The 15,135-nt window shown below is 36.9% G+C and overlaps 1 protein-coding gene across 1 annotated transcript in view; it reads right to left on the bottom strand.

Moving 5' to 3' along the window:
* Nucleotides 1-280: 280 nt before the first annotated feature.
* CDH10 (cadherin 10) overlaps nucleotides 281-15,135 on the bottom strand; it is a 166,343-nt gene continuing 151,488 nt past the window's right edge. The window contains exons 10-12 of the mRNA XM_055144962.1: nucleotides 10,994-11,102; nucleotides 5,880-6,131; nucleotides 281-1,425 (exon numbers count right to left, since the gene is read on the bottom strand). Coding sequence (XP_055000937.1) covers nucleotides 935-1,425; nucleotides 5,880-6,131; nucleotides 10,994-11,102 — 852 coding nt within the window. The 3' untranslated portion in view covers nucleotides 281-934. The remainder of the gene's footprint in view (nucleotides 1,426-5,879; nucleotides 6,132-10,993; nucleotides 11,103-15,135) is intronic.

Here is a 15,135-nt window from a genome sequence, read left to right on the forward strand (position 1 = left end):
CTGGTAAAAATGTAAATTGTTTATAAATAGTAAATTGCTTTTAGTGTGAAGAATTTATCACATCTCACTTCATAGCAAGACTCAATGGAAAAATAATTCTTACCTAAATACTATAAATTTGGCTAAATGGCCCTTCAAAAAGAACTCACAGCAATTATTGTCAATAGTAACTATAATGTCTCAGTGTTCTTCTTTTAGGCTCAATGTTAGTTTTGTACCAAGATACAGAGCTGATGAAGCAAACTTCAGTTCCTAGAGATAAAAGCAGCTGGAGACAATCTAGTTGTAAAAACTTGTTTATTTTTTTAAAAATAAATACAAAAATATAAATATAAAACATTAGCAGATAGAATTTGATGAAATGAAATTGCACAAACATTTTGTATACCAGGTTGCATATCACACCTACTAACACCACATGTACATTGCTGATTTTTTTTTTTAATTTAATGTACAGAACAGGATATACCTTAAAATGTGTCTTCACCTTTTTTTTTTCTTTTTTGAAAAGCTTCATTTTGCAAGGGCAGGGCATGTATCTCACAGAAGCGGCTTGTGTGTGTGAGGTTTTTTGTAAGGGACAATATCCTGTTCGTGTTTCTGCAGTTATCTTTTTATTTCCTAAGATGGAGAACACTGAATTTCCATAGCTTTGGCTCTTGGAAGTGATTAAATAAAAATGTCGTCTATATTCCCATGATGAGACATCCTACAGGAAAGAATTAATGGAATTAATGAACAAATTATAAAAGGCAATGGGGGGAGGGGGGAGTCGTGTCGAGGGATGCTCTCAACTCTCAGGGATGCGTAGGCGAGGCAGGTCCAGAGATGCTCCCAAGAGATGCTCCCAGAGATGCTCCCAGAGATGCTCCCAGAGATGCTCCCAAGAGATGCTCCCTCTTCTTGCTGGCTTGCCCGGGGCGCCGAGCCTGGGTTAAGAGTCCTTGTCGCTGTCCCCGCCCCCGTACATTTCCGCCAGCTTGTTGAACCGGGGACCCCACTCCCGGAGGTAATCGTAGTTTTGGTCGCCCTCGGTGGTCCCCGATTCCAGGGAGCTCAGGGACTCCGCGACGGAATCGTTGCCCTCGTAGGCGTAGGTGGCCAGCGAGTCGTAGGGGGGCGCCGTGGGGTCCAGGTCGTGCTCCTTGAGCCGCTCGTTGATGAAGTCCCGGACGTCGGTGTTGTCGGGGGCCGTGGGAGTCCTCCGGGGCAGGAACAGCGTCTCCGGGAGGATGTCGCGCCGCAGCTTCTTCTCCTCCATGGCCGCGGGGTTGCGCAGGGTGCCGATGTCGAAGGCCTGCGTGTCCTCCTCGCCGCCGCCCTCGTCGTTGTAGCTCACGATGTTGTCCCGGATGTCTTCCTTGGACAGGATCAGGGGCTCTTTCTTCCGCTGCCTCTTCAGGGCTGCGAACAGCACGACGATCACTTGGAAGAAGGGAAAAAGAAATAAGAGAAGAGGAATCAGAGAGCCTTGCAGTGCACGTGGAACCAGGGGGCAGGGTGCAAGGTTTGCCTCCCTGGGGGGGGGGGGAGGTGTGGAGGGCCAGGACGGGATTGCATTGGAGCTGGATGGTGTGTTCCTTTTTTTTTTTTTCTTTTTGGGTCACACCCGGCAATACACAGGGGTTAGTCCTGGCTCTGCACTCAGGAATTACTCCTGGGAGGTGCTCAGGGGACCATATGGAATGCTGGGAATCAAACCCGGGTCTGCCGCGTGTAAGGCAAACGCCCTACCCGCTGTGCTATCACTCCAGCCCTTCTTCCTTCCTTCCTTCCTTCCTTCCTTCCTTCCTTCCTTCCTTCCTTCCTTCCTTCCTTCCTTCCTTCCTTCCTTCCTTCCTTCCTTCCTTCCTTCCTTCCTTCCTTCCTTCCTTCCTTCCTTCCTTCCTTCCTTCCTTCCTTCCTTCCTTCCTTTTTTTTTCTTTTTTGGGTCACACCCTGCGATGCACCAAGGTTCTGCACTCAGGAATTAACTCCTGGCACTGCTGGGGGACCCTATAGGATGCTGGGAATCAAATCCGGGTTGGCTGCATGCAAGACCAACACCCTACCCCGCTGTACTATGGCTCCAGCCCCTGGATGATGTATGTAGTCTTAGCAATTATTTTGTACAGGGAAAGGGTTAATGAAGGTGGAATTTGGAGAATTTACCCAGGGTTGGGGGGACGGGGGAGGATAGTGTTGAAGAACAGGGTTTCTGAGTTGATCTGGACAGCAATGCAGAATATTTTCAAATACAGTGAATATTTTTTTTTTAAAACTACTTTTACAAGATTGCTCTAGGAATGGTATGCTTTGCATAAAAAAATAGCATGCAATGGCATATTGAAATAGAAATAAACTTAATTTGGCTCCCAATGAACCAGGGAGGGTAAAAATAGGTAGCGTTTTTTTTTTTTTTTTTTTTTTTTTTTTTACAGGATGTGATGTGTTGGTTTCTGCTAGATTGATTTGTTGATGGATTTATGGGTACCTTTTCCTATATTGTTGAAAAAGGTCTTAATTACTGGGAGGAAATGCTAGTTTTGAGCATTAATCATTCATAAAATTTTCATGGAAATATATGACATGCATGTGTTGTGATTTTTTTTAAGTTGTAGGATCAAATCATGACAAAAACAGAGTGAAAAGTACATTGAACTAGCTAAAATAAAAATCATACTTTAATCTCCTCTAAATGCATCTTTAAAAAGTTTAGATCCATAAGCTGAAAACTATTTCACTCAGAAAATTTGCTTCCATCTAAAAAATCACCTTCTTATTTTAAATAATCGTAATATGAAAGATAGGAGAAAGTTTTCATCACTCCCACTCCATTTTCACTAGTTTCTTACCATTTTTCACTATCTTCATATATTTTCCTTATTTTTTAAAATAAGGAGAAAAAAATTGAATTCAATTCAGGTGAGTAAAAGTATAACACACATTACATATTTGTGTGTTACATACATATTCTGTAACTACTATAGAAAAAATATTTTAAGAATATAGAATTTGAGCTAGACTACTTTTGGTCCCAGCAAGTGCTTGCAGCCATGTCTCTAGACTGTAAACTAAGCCATAGCCCCACGCCGGCCGAGGAGGAGAAATATCCTTGTTTCTCGTTTCTCGTTTTTTTTTCCCTTTTTGGGGAGAAGCAGCATGGTATCAGCCATATTATGAGGACTATTAAGCAGGTATGAACTTGGTGGCGCGAGAAGGAGGGAAAAAAAAAAGTGTTATGAACTTGAAACAGTGGGATGCTTGGGCAGTCTTGGGCTGGGGCCGATACCGGCTTGAGCTCTGCCAAGATTCGACCTGGGTGGCCATGCTTTTGTGCGGCCACTTTGCTGTTGATCGACCAAGATCCGGAGACCAGCTAGACTACTTTTGGTCCCAGCAAGTGCTTCTAGCGATGTCTCTAGGCTGTGAACTAAGCCATTGCCCCATGCTGCCCCAGGAAGGGAAATGATGCAATTTCTAACATAAATCTCCCTGGACTTAATTACTAAAATACTAAAATACAGAAATCCTAAACCTGCATATCTCTTCATTCTCAGCAATGGAAAACTAATTATCAAATGCTTCCTTCTCAGTAGGGCTGTTTTTTTTTGGGGAAACTCCAACAACAATAGTGAGTTTTGTGTTGAAATATGGAATGTAATCAAGGTAAAGAGAAAATAAAATGAATTTTATCAGTTATGCAGGTGGGGGTGGGGGGTGGGGGTGGGAGGTATACTGGGGTTTTGGTGGTGGAATATGGGCACTGGTGAAGGGATGGGTGTTTGAGCATCGTATAGCTGAGACATAAGCCTGAGAACTTTGCAACTTTCCACATGGTGATTCAATAAAATTAAAAAAATAGAATATGGAATTTATTATTGCCAAAGACTCCAGGTATTCACTGAAAATCTATATAATGAAGTCCAAGCCCAACTGCGATCTTATTCATGATGGGCCCCTCAGGGAGGTCATTGGATACTGTGGGTGAAGCCCTCATAAATAAGCCCTTATAAAAAGTGACACAAGAGAAATGATTGCTTGCTTTGTGCTGAACAATGTGAAGATACAAAAGAAAAAGACCACTTTCCAAATAAGAAGTATGTCTCATCACCATGGAGCTGCTGTAACCTTGACCTGGGGTACCCAGCCCCCAAATTCTGAGAAATGAATCTCTGCTCTTGAAGCTAAGAGTCTAGGGTATTCTGTTATAGCAGCCTGAACTAATTTAATTATGTTTTTATAAGAAGGGTAAATTATGTTTGCTTTTTTATTAGCATGGAATGAATGGTAAGGCTTAATTTCAAGCGTGTATAAGAGGGAAAAGAACTTTTTAAACATGACATAAAAAAAGTTTGAATCTGGTGATAAGTGTCCTTGACCTTTATAATGATTAAAAAGTAGGTCACCACTGTTCTTTTTTTTTTTTTTTTTAAGAAATGATGACCTTTTTCTTTGTCTAAATTCATGAATACACGGATTCATGCATACACGGAACACACTCACTGGCGTGCACAAATATATAATGAAGAATTTAACCCTCCAATCATCAAACAAATCTTACCCAGTAAAAATAATAATAAAAGGGCTGGAGCGATAGCACAGCGAGGGGCATTTACCTTGCATGCGGCCAACCCGGGTTCGATTCCCAGCATCCCATATGGTCCCCTGAGCAATGCCAGGAGTAATTCCTGAGTGCAGAGCCAGGAGTAACCTCTGTGGATTGCCAGGTCTGACGCAAAAAGTAAAATAAAATAATAATAATAATAATAATAATAGAAAAAGGATAATAAAACTTACTAATTGACTCCATACTCAAAGTTCATTTCTTTTTTTTTAAGATACAATTTTTAACTTGGTCACAAGACAGCACTTTTTTTTTTCAAAATAATACAAACAGAAAATAAATTTTATCAGATTTTTCTCCAAGAAATTCAAAATAAAAAATTTGCTTTCAGTTATAAAATTAGTTTTAGTTTGAGGGAATTCCTAGCACTGTAGCACTGTCATCCCATTGTTCATTGATTTGCTTGAGCCGGCAACAGCAAAGTCTTCATTGTGAGACTTGTTACTGTTTTTGACATATCAAATACACCATGGGCTGGAGCAATAGCACAGTGGTTGGGCGTTCGCCTTTCACGTGGCCAACCGGAGTTCGATTCCTCCGCCCCTCTTGGAGAGCCCAGCAAGCTACCGAGAGTATCGAGCCAGTGCAGCAGAGCCTGGCAAGCTATCCATGTGTATTGCATGTGCCAAAAACAGTAACAATAAGTCTCTCAATGAGAGACGTTACTGGTGCCTGCTTGAACAAATTGATGAGCAACGGGATGACAGTGAAATACACCACAGGGAGCTTGCCAGGTTCTGCTGTGTGGGCGGGATACTCTCGGTAGCTTGCCAGGCTCTCCCAGAGGGACAGACTAATCAAACCCCGGTCAGCTCATGCAAGGCAAACGCCCTACCCATTGTGCTATCGCTCCAGCCCTACACTACGACAATAAGGGCTATTCGAATACTATTTGGGGGAAGAAGTATGTTAGTAGACTCCATCTAGCTATGATTAGGAAAGAAAGAAAGTGCAAATAAGGTTTGGATGTACTGAAGAACTATGTCTCCAGCAACTATCAGCCTTTTGTTGGCCCAGCCACTCTGAAATCCTGTTACGTTGGAAAATGGCTTGCATATTTCTAACTTTTGGTTTCATTTCCTATTGATAAAGGAAAGCCCTACCTCTATTGGATTAGTTGAAATATTAGAATATCCATAACATCTCTGAGTTCGTTGGTGCCTTGCACATTTTCATCTTTGGGATTCATTCGGGAATAGACACTTGAAAACATTTTTTATTTACAAGCTCATTGGCAAACTAGGAAAGAAGCACATTTTCTTTACAGTCTTACCGAGAAGAATAATGATGCAGAGGAGAATAGCAATCAGAGCCCCCGTGCTGAGGCCAGCCGGGAGGAGGAGGGCCTCGGCACTGCATGACTGCATGTTCCCCTGGCTGTCACAGGCGCACACTCGGATGGTAAGCGTGCCTGTGCTGCTCTGAATCGGGTAATCGTTGTCTGATATCACCACAGGCAAGAGATAGGTACTGATTTCATGTCTATTGAATCCATTTTTTCTCGTTAAAATTCTGGCAGTGTTATCTAAAATAAACGTTAAAGCATTACAAGTTTATCTCATAATAATGGGAGGATGGAAACTAGAAAACTGGCATCCATTTTCTTACACAAACGTTTACAGTGCAATTAAAATACAGATGAGAAAAACCAAAATGTAGTTGGAGGAATCCAGTATGATGGTTGTTTCCTTGTTAGATTTTCCACTCATTCTCAGATGCAAATGGTCAGTTATGTAAGTGGTCAATGTTGAAGACAGCCTTAATGATGTATACTTTTCAGACATTTTTAAAAATTTAACTGTTTTTGATACCAAGAGGTACATCATGGTAAATGGTAAATGGCAGGCATACAACATGCCCATAAATCTAATATGAACTTGCATAGGTTATAAGTACATAGCACTTTTAGAAGTAATAATCAGTCAACAGTCCCATGTCCTAATTTATGAGCAACCAGAAGTAGAAAGTTTCTTAATATGTACGAACTTTGATGTTCGCCCAGAAAAAAGCACAATACATGATTTAAAAATATTGGTGAAAGCTAACTGGTATGGAGTGATTAATAGCTGCACAAAAAGAAGTGGATTAAGTAAGACTAGCAACCTATTTCCACTTTACTGTACAAATATCTTCTTTTGGGCAGGTCTTGTCTTGTGGACCATATCTGGCCGTGCTCATGGTTTGCTCCTGACTCTGTGTTCAAGGATCACTTCTGGCTGGGCTCAGGGGATCACATGTAGCAAGTGATTTGCCTATGGCACAATCTCCTTTCTTTGTCTAACTTTAAAATTCAACCACTAACCTAAATTGAGAATTGTGGCATCCCTGAGAACAAAACATTCTTCCAGGACTTTATATAATTAATATTAAAAATAAAATCAATAGCTCATGGTTTTTTAATTCTGTTTTTCTTGTCCTCATAATCTTAGCTTTGTTTAGCAAATAAAACAAGTTTAATAGGCAATGCCACCATAGGGAAGGGAAAAATCTGGCAAATGAATATTTTAAAAAGTGCTAATTTAATGAACACAAAATCATTTACTAAATAGTGAGTAATGGACTTCTTTTTCTACATCAGTTTATAAGAATACCTTTTTATTACAGCAGACATGTGACTGATGTAGAAATTTAGAAAGTAGAGCAAAAGTTTTTTTTAAAAAAGTAAAACATATTTTGTCTATAGGCACCACTATAACATTTGTATATTTCCTTCTGAATATTTTTATATATATATGCACATTACTAACATCATACTACACACAGTGCTTTAGGATCAATTTTGTTAACTAACTATTTACATTTTAATAATGTTCTTTTCACATACTACCCAAAACACACACAGATCTCTATATTGGTGGTTTTCGAGACAAATCAAATTTGATGTCTGGTATTGCATTAGTTGTTATAATCAATGCATAAGAAAACTGTCCATTTTTCAGTTACTTTTTTAGAGATAGCAAAGCTTAATAATGTGTTTCATCAGAATTAATTCTAAAATTCTAACCAACTAACACTAATAAAACCTCATGAACTGTGACAGACCAAAATTGGGCCTAAAGGAGAAATTTCTCAGGAAGTTAAATTATACACGTCAGTTAACTACATACATTCAAGTATACTTTGAATGCACATACGTCAATTTTAAGAGTGAAATGTAATTTTGGTTGTCTTAAAATTTTATATCTTCTAAGAAGTAATATACTATAGCATTTCCATTCTCCAACATACACTGTAGGATATCATTGGTTTGTCCTTTCTCCCTTGTCACAAAGAGTTTGGGTTTATCTGGTAATAATCTCTAAACATTTTAAGACAACATTGGTATGTCCTGTTCTCCTTGCCACACGGAACTTAGGCTTATTGGGTCACACATCAAAGTGCTCCCTAGTCACTTCTATGCTCTCTTCCCCAAACAGTTTATCAGCTTTTCCCCCTAATCAGATTCTATTAATTTGGAATTCCGGTCAGACCTTTCTAGGACACTGAACTTGTATTGTAAGTTAATATTGCCTTTCTCCTCTCCGTATGTCTTTTGAATAGTTTACTTTAAAGCAATGTCCTTTTTGTATGGACAAAGAAAGGCAGCTGTTAATGTGCTTTTGTAACATGGGATTTAATTGGCTTCAAATATTATTCACTCCCAGGCATCTGCTTTCTCGACTTAAGCCTCAGCTGCCCTTACTTCCCAGCACCCCCAAAAGCAGGGTCCCAAAGAGGGACGGGATGGACCCAGGGCAAGCGGTGAGTTATGTGCTACCCTGGCATCGAGATGGGCTGGCCAAAGTGCCTAATGCTTAACTATATGTTAAGAGCTTGGTCATGGACATGTCATGTCATGATCCAAAAGCAACAACGAGACTAGACCCTGCTAGGGATAGGAAAGACTAATCTGGCTTGAGCACTGTAGTCTGGGATCGAGGTGACCCCAGGAGAGCAATTCTATAAGTATAATGCATCTCTTGCTATGTCCATACAAAATGATTAATATTATGAATACTTATATGTTAGTTGGACAAGGAGAGGAGAAACACACCCATGGGATTCCGCTCTTGGGTGGGTGTCCTGCTGAAAGAGAATCTGTCCTAGAAGAAGCATCCCCTAAGGGAAAGAACTTTACCCCTACTGATTGTGACCACACCTATGTGTAAGCCCCAACCCCTTATGCTGGGGAATTTAACTAGGCTATAAGAGTGGGCTGGGGGCCAGTTCCAGTGCCAGATCTAGAGAAGCTAGATGGAGATCCAGATCCAGAGAAGGAGAATGAAGTAGCATGGGGGGAAGAAGAAACAGGAGGAGAATCAGAGGAGAATGAAGATGGGAATGGATTAAACTGCAACTGAGACCAACCAGCCTGGCCCTTGTTACTTCCTTCGCCTGCCTCGTCACCACCATCAACTTCCCCAGGGTAGGGGAAAGCGGCTGGACACTATTGAACGCGGTTGGTGGGAGAGATAGAACGCCCTGTGCCCGGTGTGGTGTCCCCTTTCTTTTTGTGTGTTTACACAATACACTAACATATTAATGGACATTTAATTTTAGAATTGTCTTACTTTGATTTTTAAATCTTAAATTTGTTTTTTGCCTACAATGGTTTTAATTAAAATGGAATCTTATCTTTAAACTGCTGCTGAAAAAATTTTAATTAAATATTCTAAAACCTATTAAATATACTTTTAACCTATTGGTTTATAAAAAGAAAGAAAATCTTAATGAAAATTTCCAAGTGTGGTTTTACAGAACCCAAAAATGAATGACAAAAATATTTATGCCCTGTAATTAAAGATTTTAAGGTGAATTAGTGATTATCTATAAGGGTATTTTTCTAAAGTTTATCTAAAGTTTAAAGGTCTATGTCACTGGAATTATTTTCAGAATTTGTCCAATAACAGAAAATAGCACAGCAGGTCATATCAAATATTCTATCAGACTTTAGTGGTATGCTAATTAGTTACGGAGGTTTACATTCAGATAATTTGACCTCTTTGAATAAAACATCAGGAATTCTTCCTTATATAGAAAAATTGTACTACTTGCCAAAAATTAAGATAAGTCCCGAGTTGTTCCCCAGTGAGTATGAAATTTTATGATAAGAAAATTCTATTACAAGTTTCCATTACTTTTAAAAATTGGGAGGTACCTTGTTAGAATACAGGACTCGATTTAATAGAAACATAAAATAAATTAAAATACAGCTACCAATGTATAGTACTGCCAACTCTGTGATAAGGATATCCAATCTAGGTTTTATATTTCATTTTCAGCTTGGTTCAGCACATTGAAATGGTAGATTAAACTTAAATGTTCTAAATTTTAAAGTAATTGGGCTTTTGTATCTTACCTACCAACTTTGAAGCTTTTCAATCACAATTGTTTTAGGTGTCCAGAAGATAAAATAAATAGATATTTTATAAACTTATATTTAGTAAATGAATTTCCTCCTCTAGCTGATTTTTCAAATTTTATGCTCTCAAATGTCTTAACTAATATTTGATTTAACATGAAGCTACGTACTATCTTAAACTACCTTCTGACATTCTGTTATCCGGTAACAACCTCAAGTTAATATAGTCACTTGCATCTGCCAACATAAATACACTGTGATGAAGATATTGTAAATATGCCAAATGTGGTGGATAGCTTTATTTTTAAAATAACTATCTATGCATTTGCACTAAAATAAGCATGTCTTTTTAACAAAAGTTGGCTGATAAAATTAGTTTAACAAATGTATAAGGTAGGGAAAAGCTATAATTATATACTTTGTTTAGACTAGAATAATTACCATATTTTCCAAAGAATAAAGCTGTTCAAATTTTTAAAAATAGTCATCATTTTCATATGTTTTTCCTCAAAGATGTTTTTTAATTTTTGAGGATGCAAAAATACAATTTCAGTGTTCTATTTAAAAAAACTCATTAGCATCAAATTCATATTACTCAGGGCAATGATATATCTTGCTCTTCTGCTTTTGCATTTAATCCCCTCACGGGAGGATCACTCACTCATTTTCTTCTGTATCTTTTGGTTTTATAAATATGCTGCTGCTAAATCTCACTGAAATTTAATCAACAATACCACCGAAAGTAACTTAATTCCCTACCCCATGAAGCCTGCCCTTCTATTATAAGAACAGATCATTTCTAACCTTGATAATCTCTTCAAGATTTATTCTCTCTGTTAGTATCCCAAATGAGAATTCTTGTACATTATTCATTTAAAATTCAAGATCCCAGACACTGTCAAAGAATACGTACTCTGATATTCATTTTCTGATTAAAAGTTGCAATGCAAACGAATAAATTAATAATCATGTATATGGTAATGATAACTTTAGGGGGAACTTCTTATTAACATGACCTTAAATCACAATGAACAAGTTCAGATTACCTTCATTATCTTGCACTGTGAAGTTTGGATTGACAGCAGCTAAACTGAAGAAAAATTTCTGCCCTCCTAAAGGGTCATCTTTGTCTACTGCACTTATTGTCTGTATTAGCTGCAGGAAATAGAAAAAAAAAACATGTTTATAAAACCTCATGGCTATAATCTACTGCATACAATGCCATTTTAGCATGGAATTTTGTCCAAAATGTCTCGGAAACTGTTAACTATGTTTGTTGTGCACGTCTTCATTTGTGTTCATCTTTATAGTTCAGGAGTTTATTATTTGGGGGAGTCACACCTGCAGGTATTCAGAGAGCCCTCGTGGAAGAGCTTGAGGAACCCTGTGCAATGTGTAGGGTTCAGCCTGGGTCAGTCAGTGCAAGGTAAGTACCAACCCTGCTGTACTTTCTGTCTCCATTCCATGTTTTTAATTTTTAAATTTTTAATTTTAACAGTTCCTGGCTCTCCCCCCTTCTCTCTGCCCTAGTATGTCTTGATCTCTGTCAATTTCTCCTAAGTGGTAGGCTAGGCTTAAAATAGTAAATAAAAAAAAAAAAATAGTAAATAGTCATATGTACAAATATTGAACTAGAGCGATAGTGCAGTGGGTAGGGAGTTTGCCTTGCACGTGGCCGACCTGGGTTCGATTGTTCCGTCTCTTTCAGAGAGCCCTGCGAGCTGCTGAGAGTATCCCGCCTGCAAAGCAGAGCCTGGCAAGCTACCTATGCGTATTCGATATGCCAAAAACAGTAACAAGTCTCACGATGGAGATGTTACTGGTGCTTGCTAGAGCAAATTGATGTACAATGGGATGACAGTGCTACAGTGTTACTAAAATATTAACCTTTTTAATATTCACTGAAAAAGTATTACTGAAATAGTAAATGCTCCTATTATATTCTTCGCCATTTATTCACTTAGTTAGCCCATAACATTCGAAGTTAGCAATTAGTCATATATTTAAAAATAGATCTAGAATACTTTATAAAATGCAGAAGAGCCTAGACATTTACTGTGCTTATGGGTATCCTCCAATCAAATACTAAACAATAATGTTGATTTTTAAAGAGGGGCTAGACAGGGCAGGTGATGTTCAAATCTGGAGTCACCCAAGACACATTAGAGCCCAGGGTTGGCCTATTGCTTGGATTCCAAACGAGTGATCAAACTCTTAGTTTCGTACACCATAGACTTCTCCCTACTACGGGAGCTATTACCAGCCTTAGTATATGTCCTGCAAGAAATATTTCATATAACATTTAAATGAAAGTTATAGGCATTTATTAACAATAACACTTCACTGCATTTGCACTATTATGAAGATTGGAATGGGGCTGTAGCGATAGCACAGGATGTAGGGCGTTTGCCTTGCACGAAGCCAACAGAAGTTTGATTCCCAGCATCCCATATGGTCCCCTGAGCACTACCAGGAGTAATTCCTGAGTGCAGAGCCAGGAGTAACTCCTGTGCATCGCCGGGTGTGACCCCCCCAAAACAAAACAAAACAAAACAAAACAAAATTTGAATATTTTCAAACTTATTATATGCATGTTCTTTAATAAGGGTCCTCTCTTCATTTATTCAAAAATAAACAGAACTGGAAGAAGCTTCCTGGAACAGTAATGGAAATTTTAACAGTGAATAATATAATCCTGCTTGGACATAATATGTAACTAACATAATAAACATAAATAACATGTAATGGTTGGGCATTCACCTTTCACGCAGCCTACCCAAGTTCAATTCCTCCGCCCCTCTCAGAGAGCCCGGCAAGCTACCGAGAGTATCGAGCCCGCGCGGCAGAGCCTGGCAAGCTATCTGTGTGTATTGGATATGCCAAAAACAGTAACAATAAGTCTCTCAATGAGAGACATTACTGGTGCCCACTCAAACAAATTAATGAACAACGGGATGTGATTAGTCAATGGTAGATTAATGCAACATATAGGTACATATGTTTTGCCTTACATATTATAGTTTAAGCTAGTTTTGGACATTTTACAATTTTATTGAATGACTTCAGAGTTGTTAAATATATATTGACTCACAATTAGTAAAATTTCATTTTAACTGAATCTGAAAGCTGTATAAATAGTTGAAATAAATACATGCTTTTTCAGTACAAAAGGGGCTTTGTGCTTTTTCAGTTAGAAACAGGTTTCACGTTTAAAAAATTTTATGATATATGTAAAATTCTAAGTGTTTACTTATATTAGTTTTTAACATTAATCTTTTCTATTAAATAAAATGCAATTTGCATAAAATATTTTATTCCAAAATTAATCTTTTATTTTAAAATAATGCCAAAATGTACCTGTTTCAAGCAGATAAATATTTATTGTTTAGAAAGAAGTTGCAAAAAGACAAACACTGAAAATATGAATTGTTTAAAAATACATATTTTAGAACAAAATATAACATAACTAAACTTTAGTTGTAATTTAGAAGCAAATGGAAGCAAAAATTTATGACTGAGGGCTTATCCATTAAATAAAAAAACATAATCACATTTTCTATTTATAATCACATTATAAATATAAATAGAAAATGTGAATAAATTATATTTCTATTATAAATAGAAAATGTGAATATAATATAATCAGGAATATAATACATTACAATACATTTACTAAACTGAAAATATGTAAAATAATGGAAATTCATTTTAAGAGTACCCAATTCAATTTTTTAAATATTTCTTGACACATTCATGTTTATTGAGCTTAATATAAAGAATTCTACCTAAAAATTACGAATCTTAAAATATGTTGGAAGAATGGCATAAACAAGAGTACAAAATAGTTATACTAATAGTTTTGAAAAATTATATATCATTAAGATGAATACTTTAACACGAAAATGTGGACATAAAATGATATAATGTGAAAGCAGAGTTAATGTGTTTCTAAAATTTATTATTTGAGGTGAGGGGTTTTAGTCATACCCTACAGTGTTGCTCCCAGCTTGGAGAATTATTAGTATCAGGGATTAACCTGGGTTTGGTTGCATGAATACTGTGATTTTAAAACAATAAAACACCTCAAAAATAATATATGTTGTTATGATTATCTGTCACACTTAAAGTTACTTTTTTATGAAGAAAATAAGAAATTTCAGAGTAAAATGAACAAATATTTACATATGTTTTATATTTATGCACACATATCTAATCACATAAGAAATGACAGGTTTACATTAAAAACATGGATTATATTATTAAATGATATCATTATTAATTTCAAAATATTTTGCATTAATACACTTTTCTTGAAATCTATAGAGGAAATATGCCACACTCAAACAGAAGAATGACATATTCAAGCTTTTACCATGTTATAATACATATGGAAAATATTTTTATTCCAGGTAAAGGCCCTTATTTCCTTTATAAAATATACTATTTGACTTTGGGTTATGTCTTGTTGTGCTCAAATTTTACATCTTTATCTAGTCTTTCTATGTTCTGTCTTTCTACGTCCGGTATTTGCTTTGGTATACATTTCATTCAAAGTTAACATAGAAACCAGCAACCAGCAGATGCTAAAAGGAGCTAAAAGAACCTCTTCTACTCTCTTAGAACCACTCACTATTTTATTTCTACTGCAAATATACTTTTACCCATTTCCAGCGAAAGGGGTGACCAATAAGGAATAATTAATGCCTTTGATTGAGTGTGGTTATTTTGAGACAATAAGAATATTTATGTGTAAATTCTTTATAATTAGTATCCTTATCATCAATTCAATTTTTATTTTTATTGGACTATTATTTAAAAATATTCTTAAATAAATACGAAGAGCTTAGTGATTGAACTACAATTCAGTATGGATGACAAATAAATTTTATGTACTTAAAGTTAGAAGCCTGATCACTCTATTTGAATCTATTTTAGCTTTTCCAGTGGTAAGATTAATAATTTCCACTGATAAAGAAATAAAGAGATCAGTGTACTTATAAAATGTAACATTTCTGTTATGAGGAAGTAAACATTAATTATGGAAAATATACAATAGAATATTTATTTTATGGGATCTAGAATTCAGATGTTATGTTCATGGGTACCCAGAAGCTGCAGATTTCCTTGGAGAGATTTCCAGGGAAATCTGTGAGACTGCTATCTGCTACCCATTGAGATGAGAATTATC

The sequence above is a fragment of the Sorex araneus genome, chromosome 1, assembly GCF_027595985.1.
Source record: "Sorex araneus isolate mSorAra2 chromosome 1, mSorAra2.pri, whole genome shotgun sequence".
In the NCBI taxonomy this organism is placed as follows: Eukaryota; Metazoa; Chordata; class Mammalia; order Eulipotyphla; family Soricidae; genus Sorex; species Sorex araneus.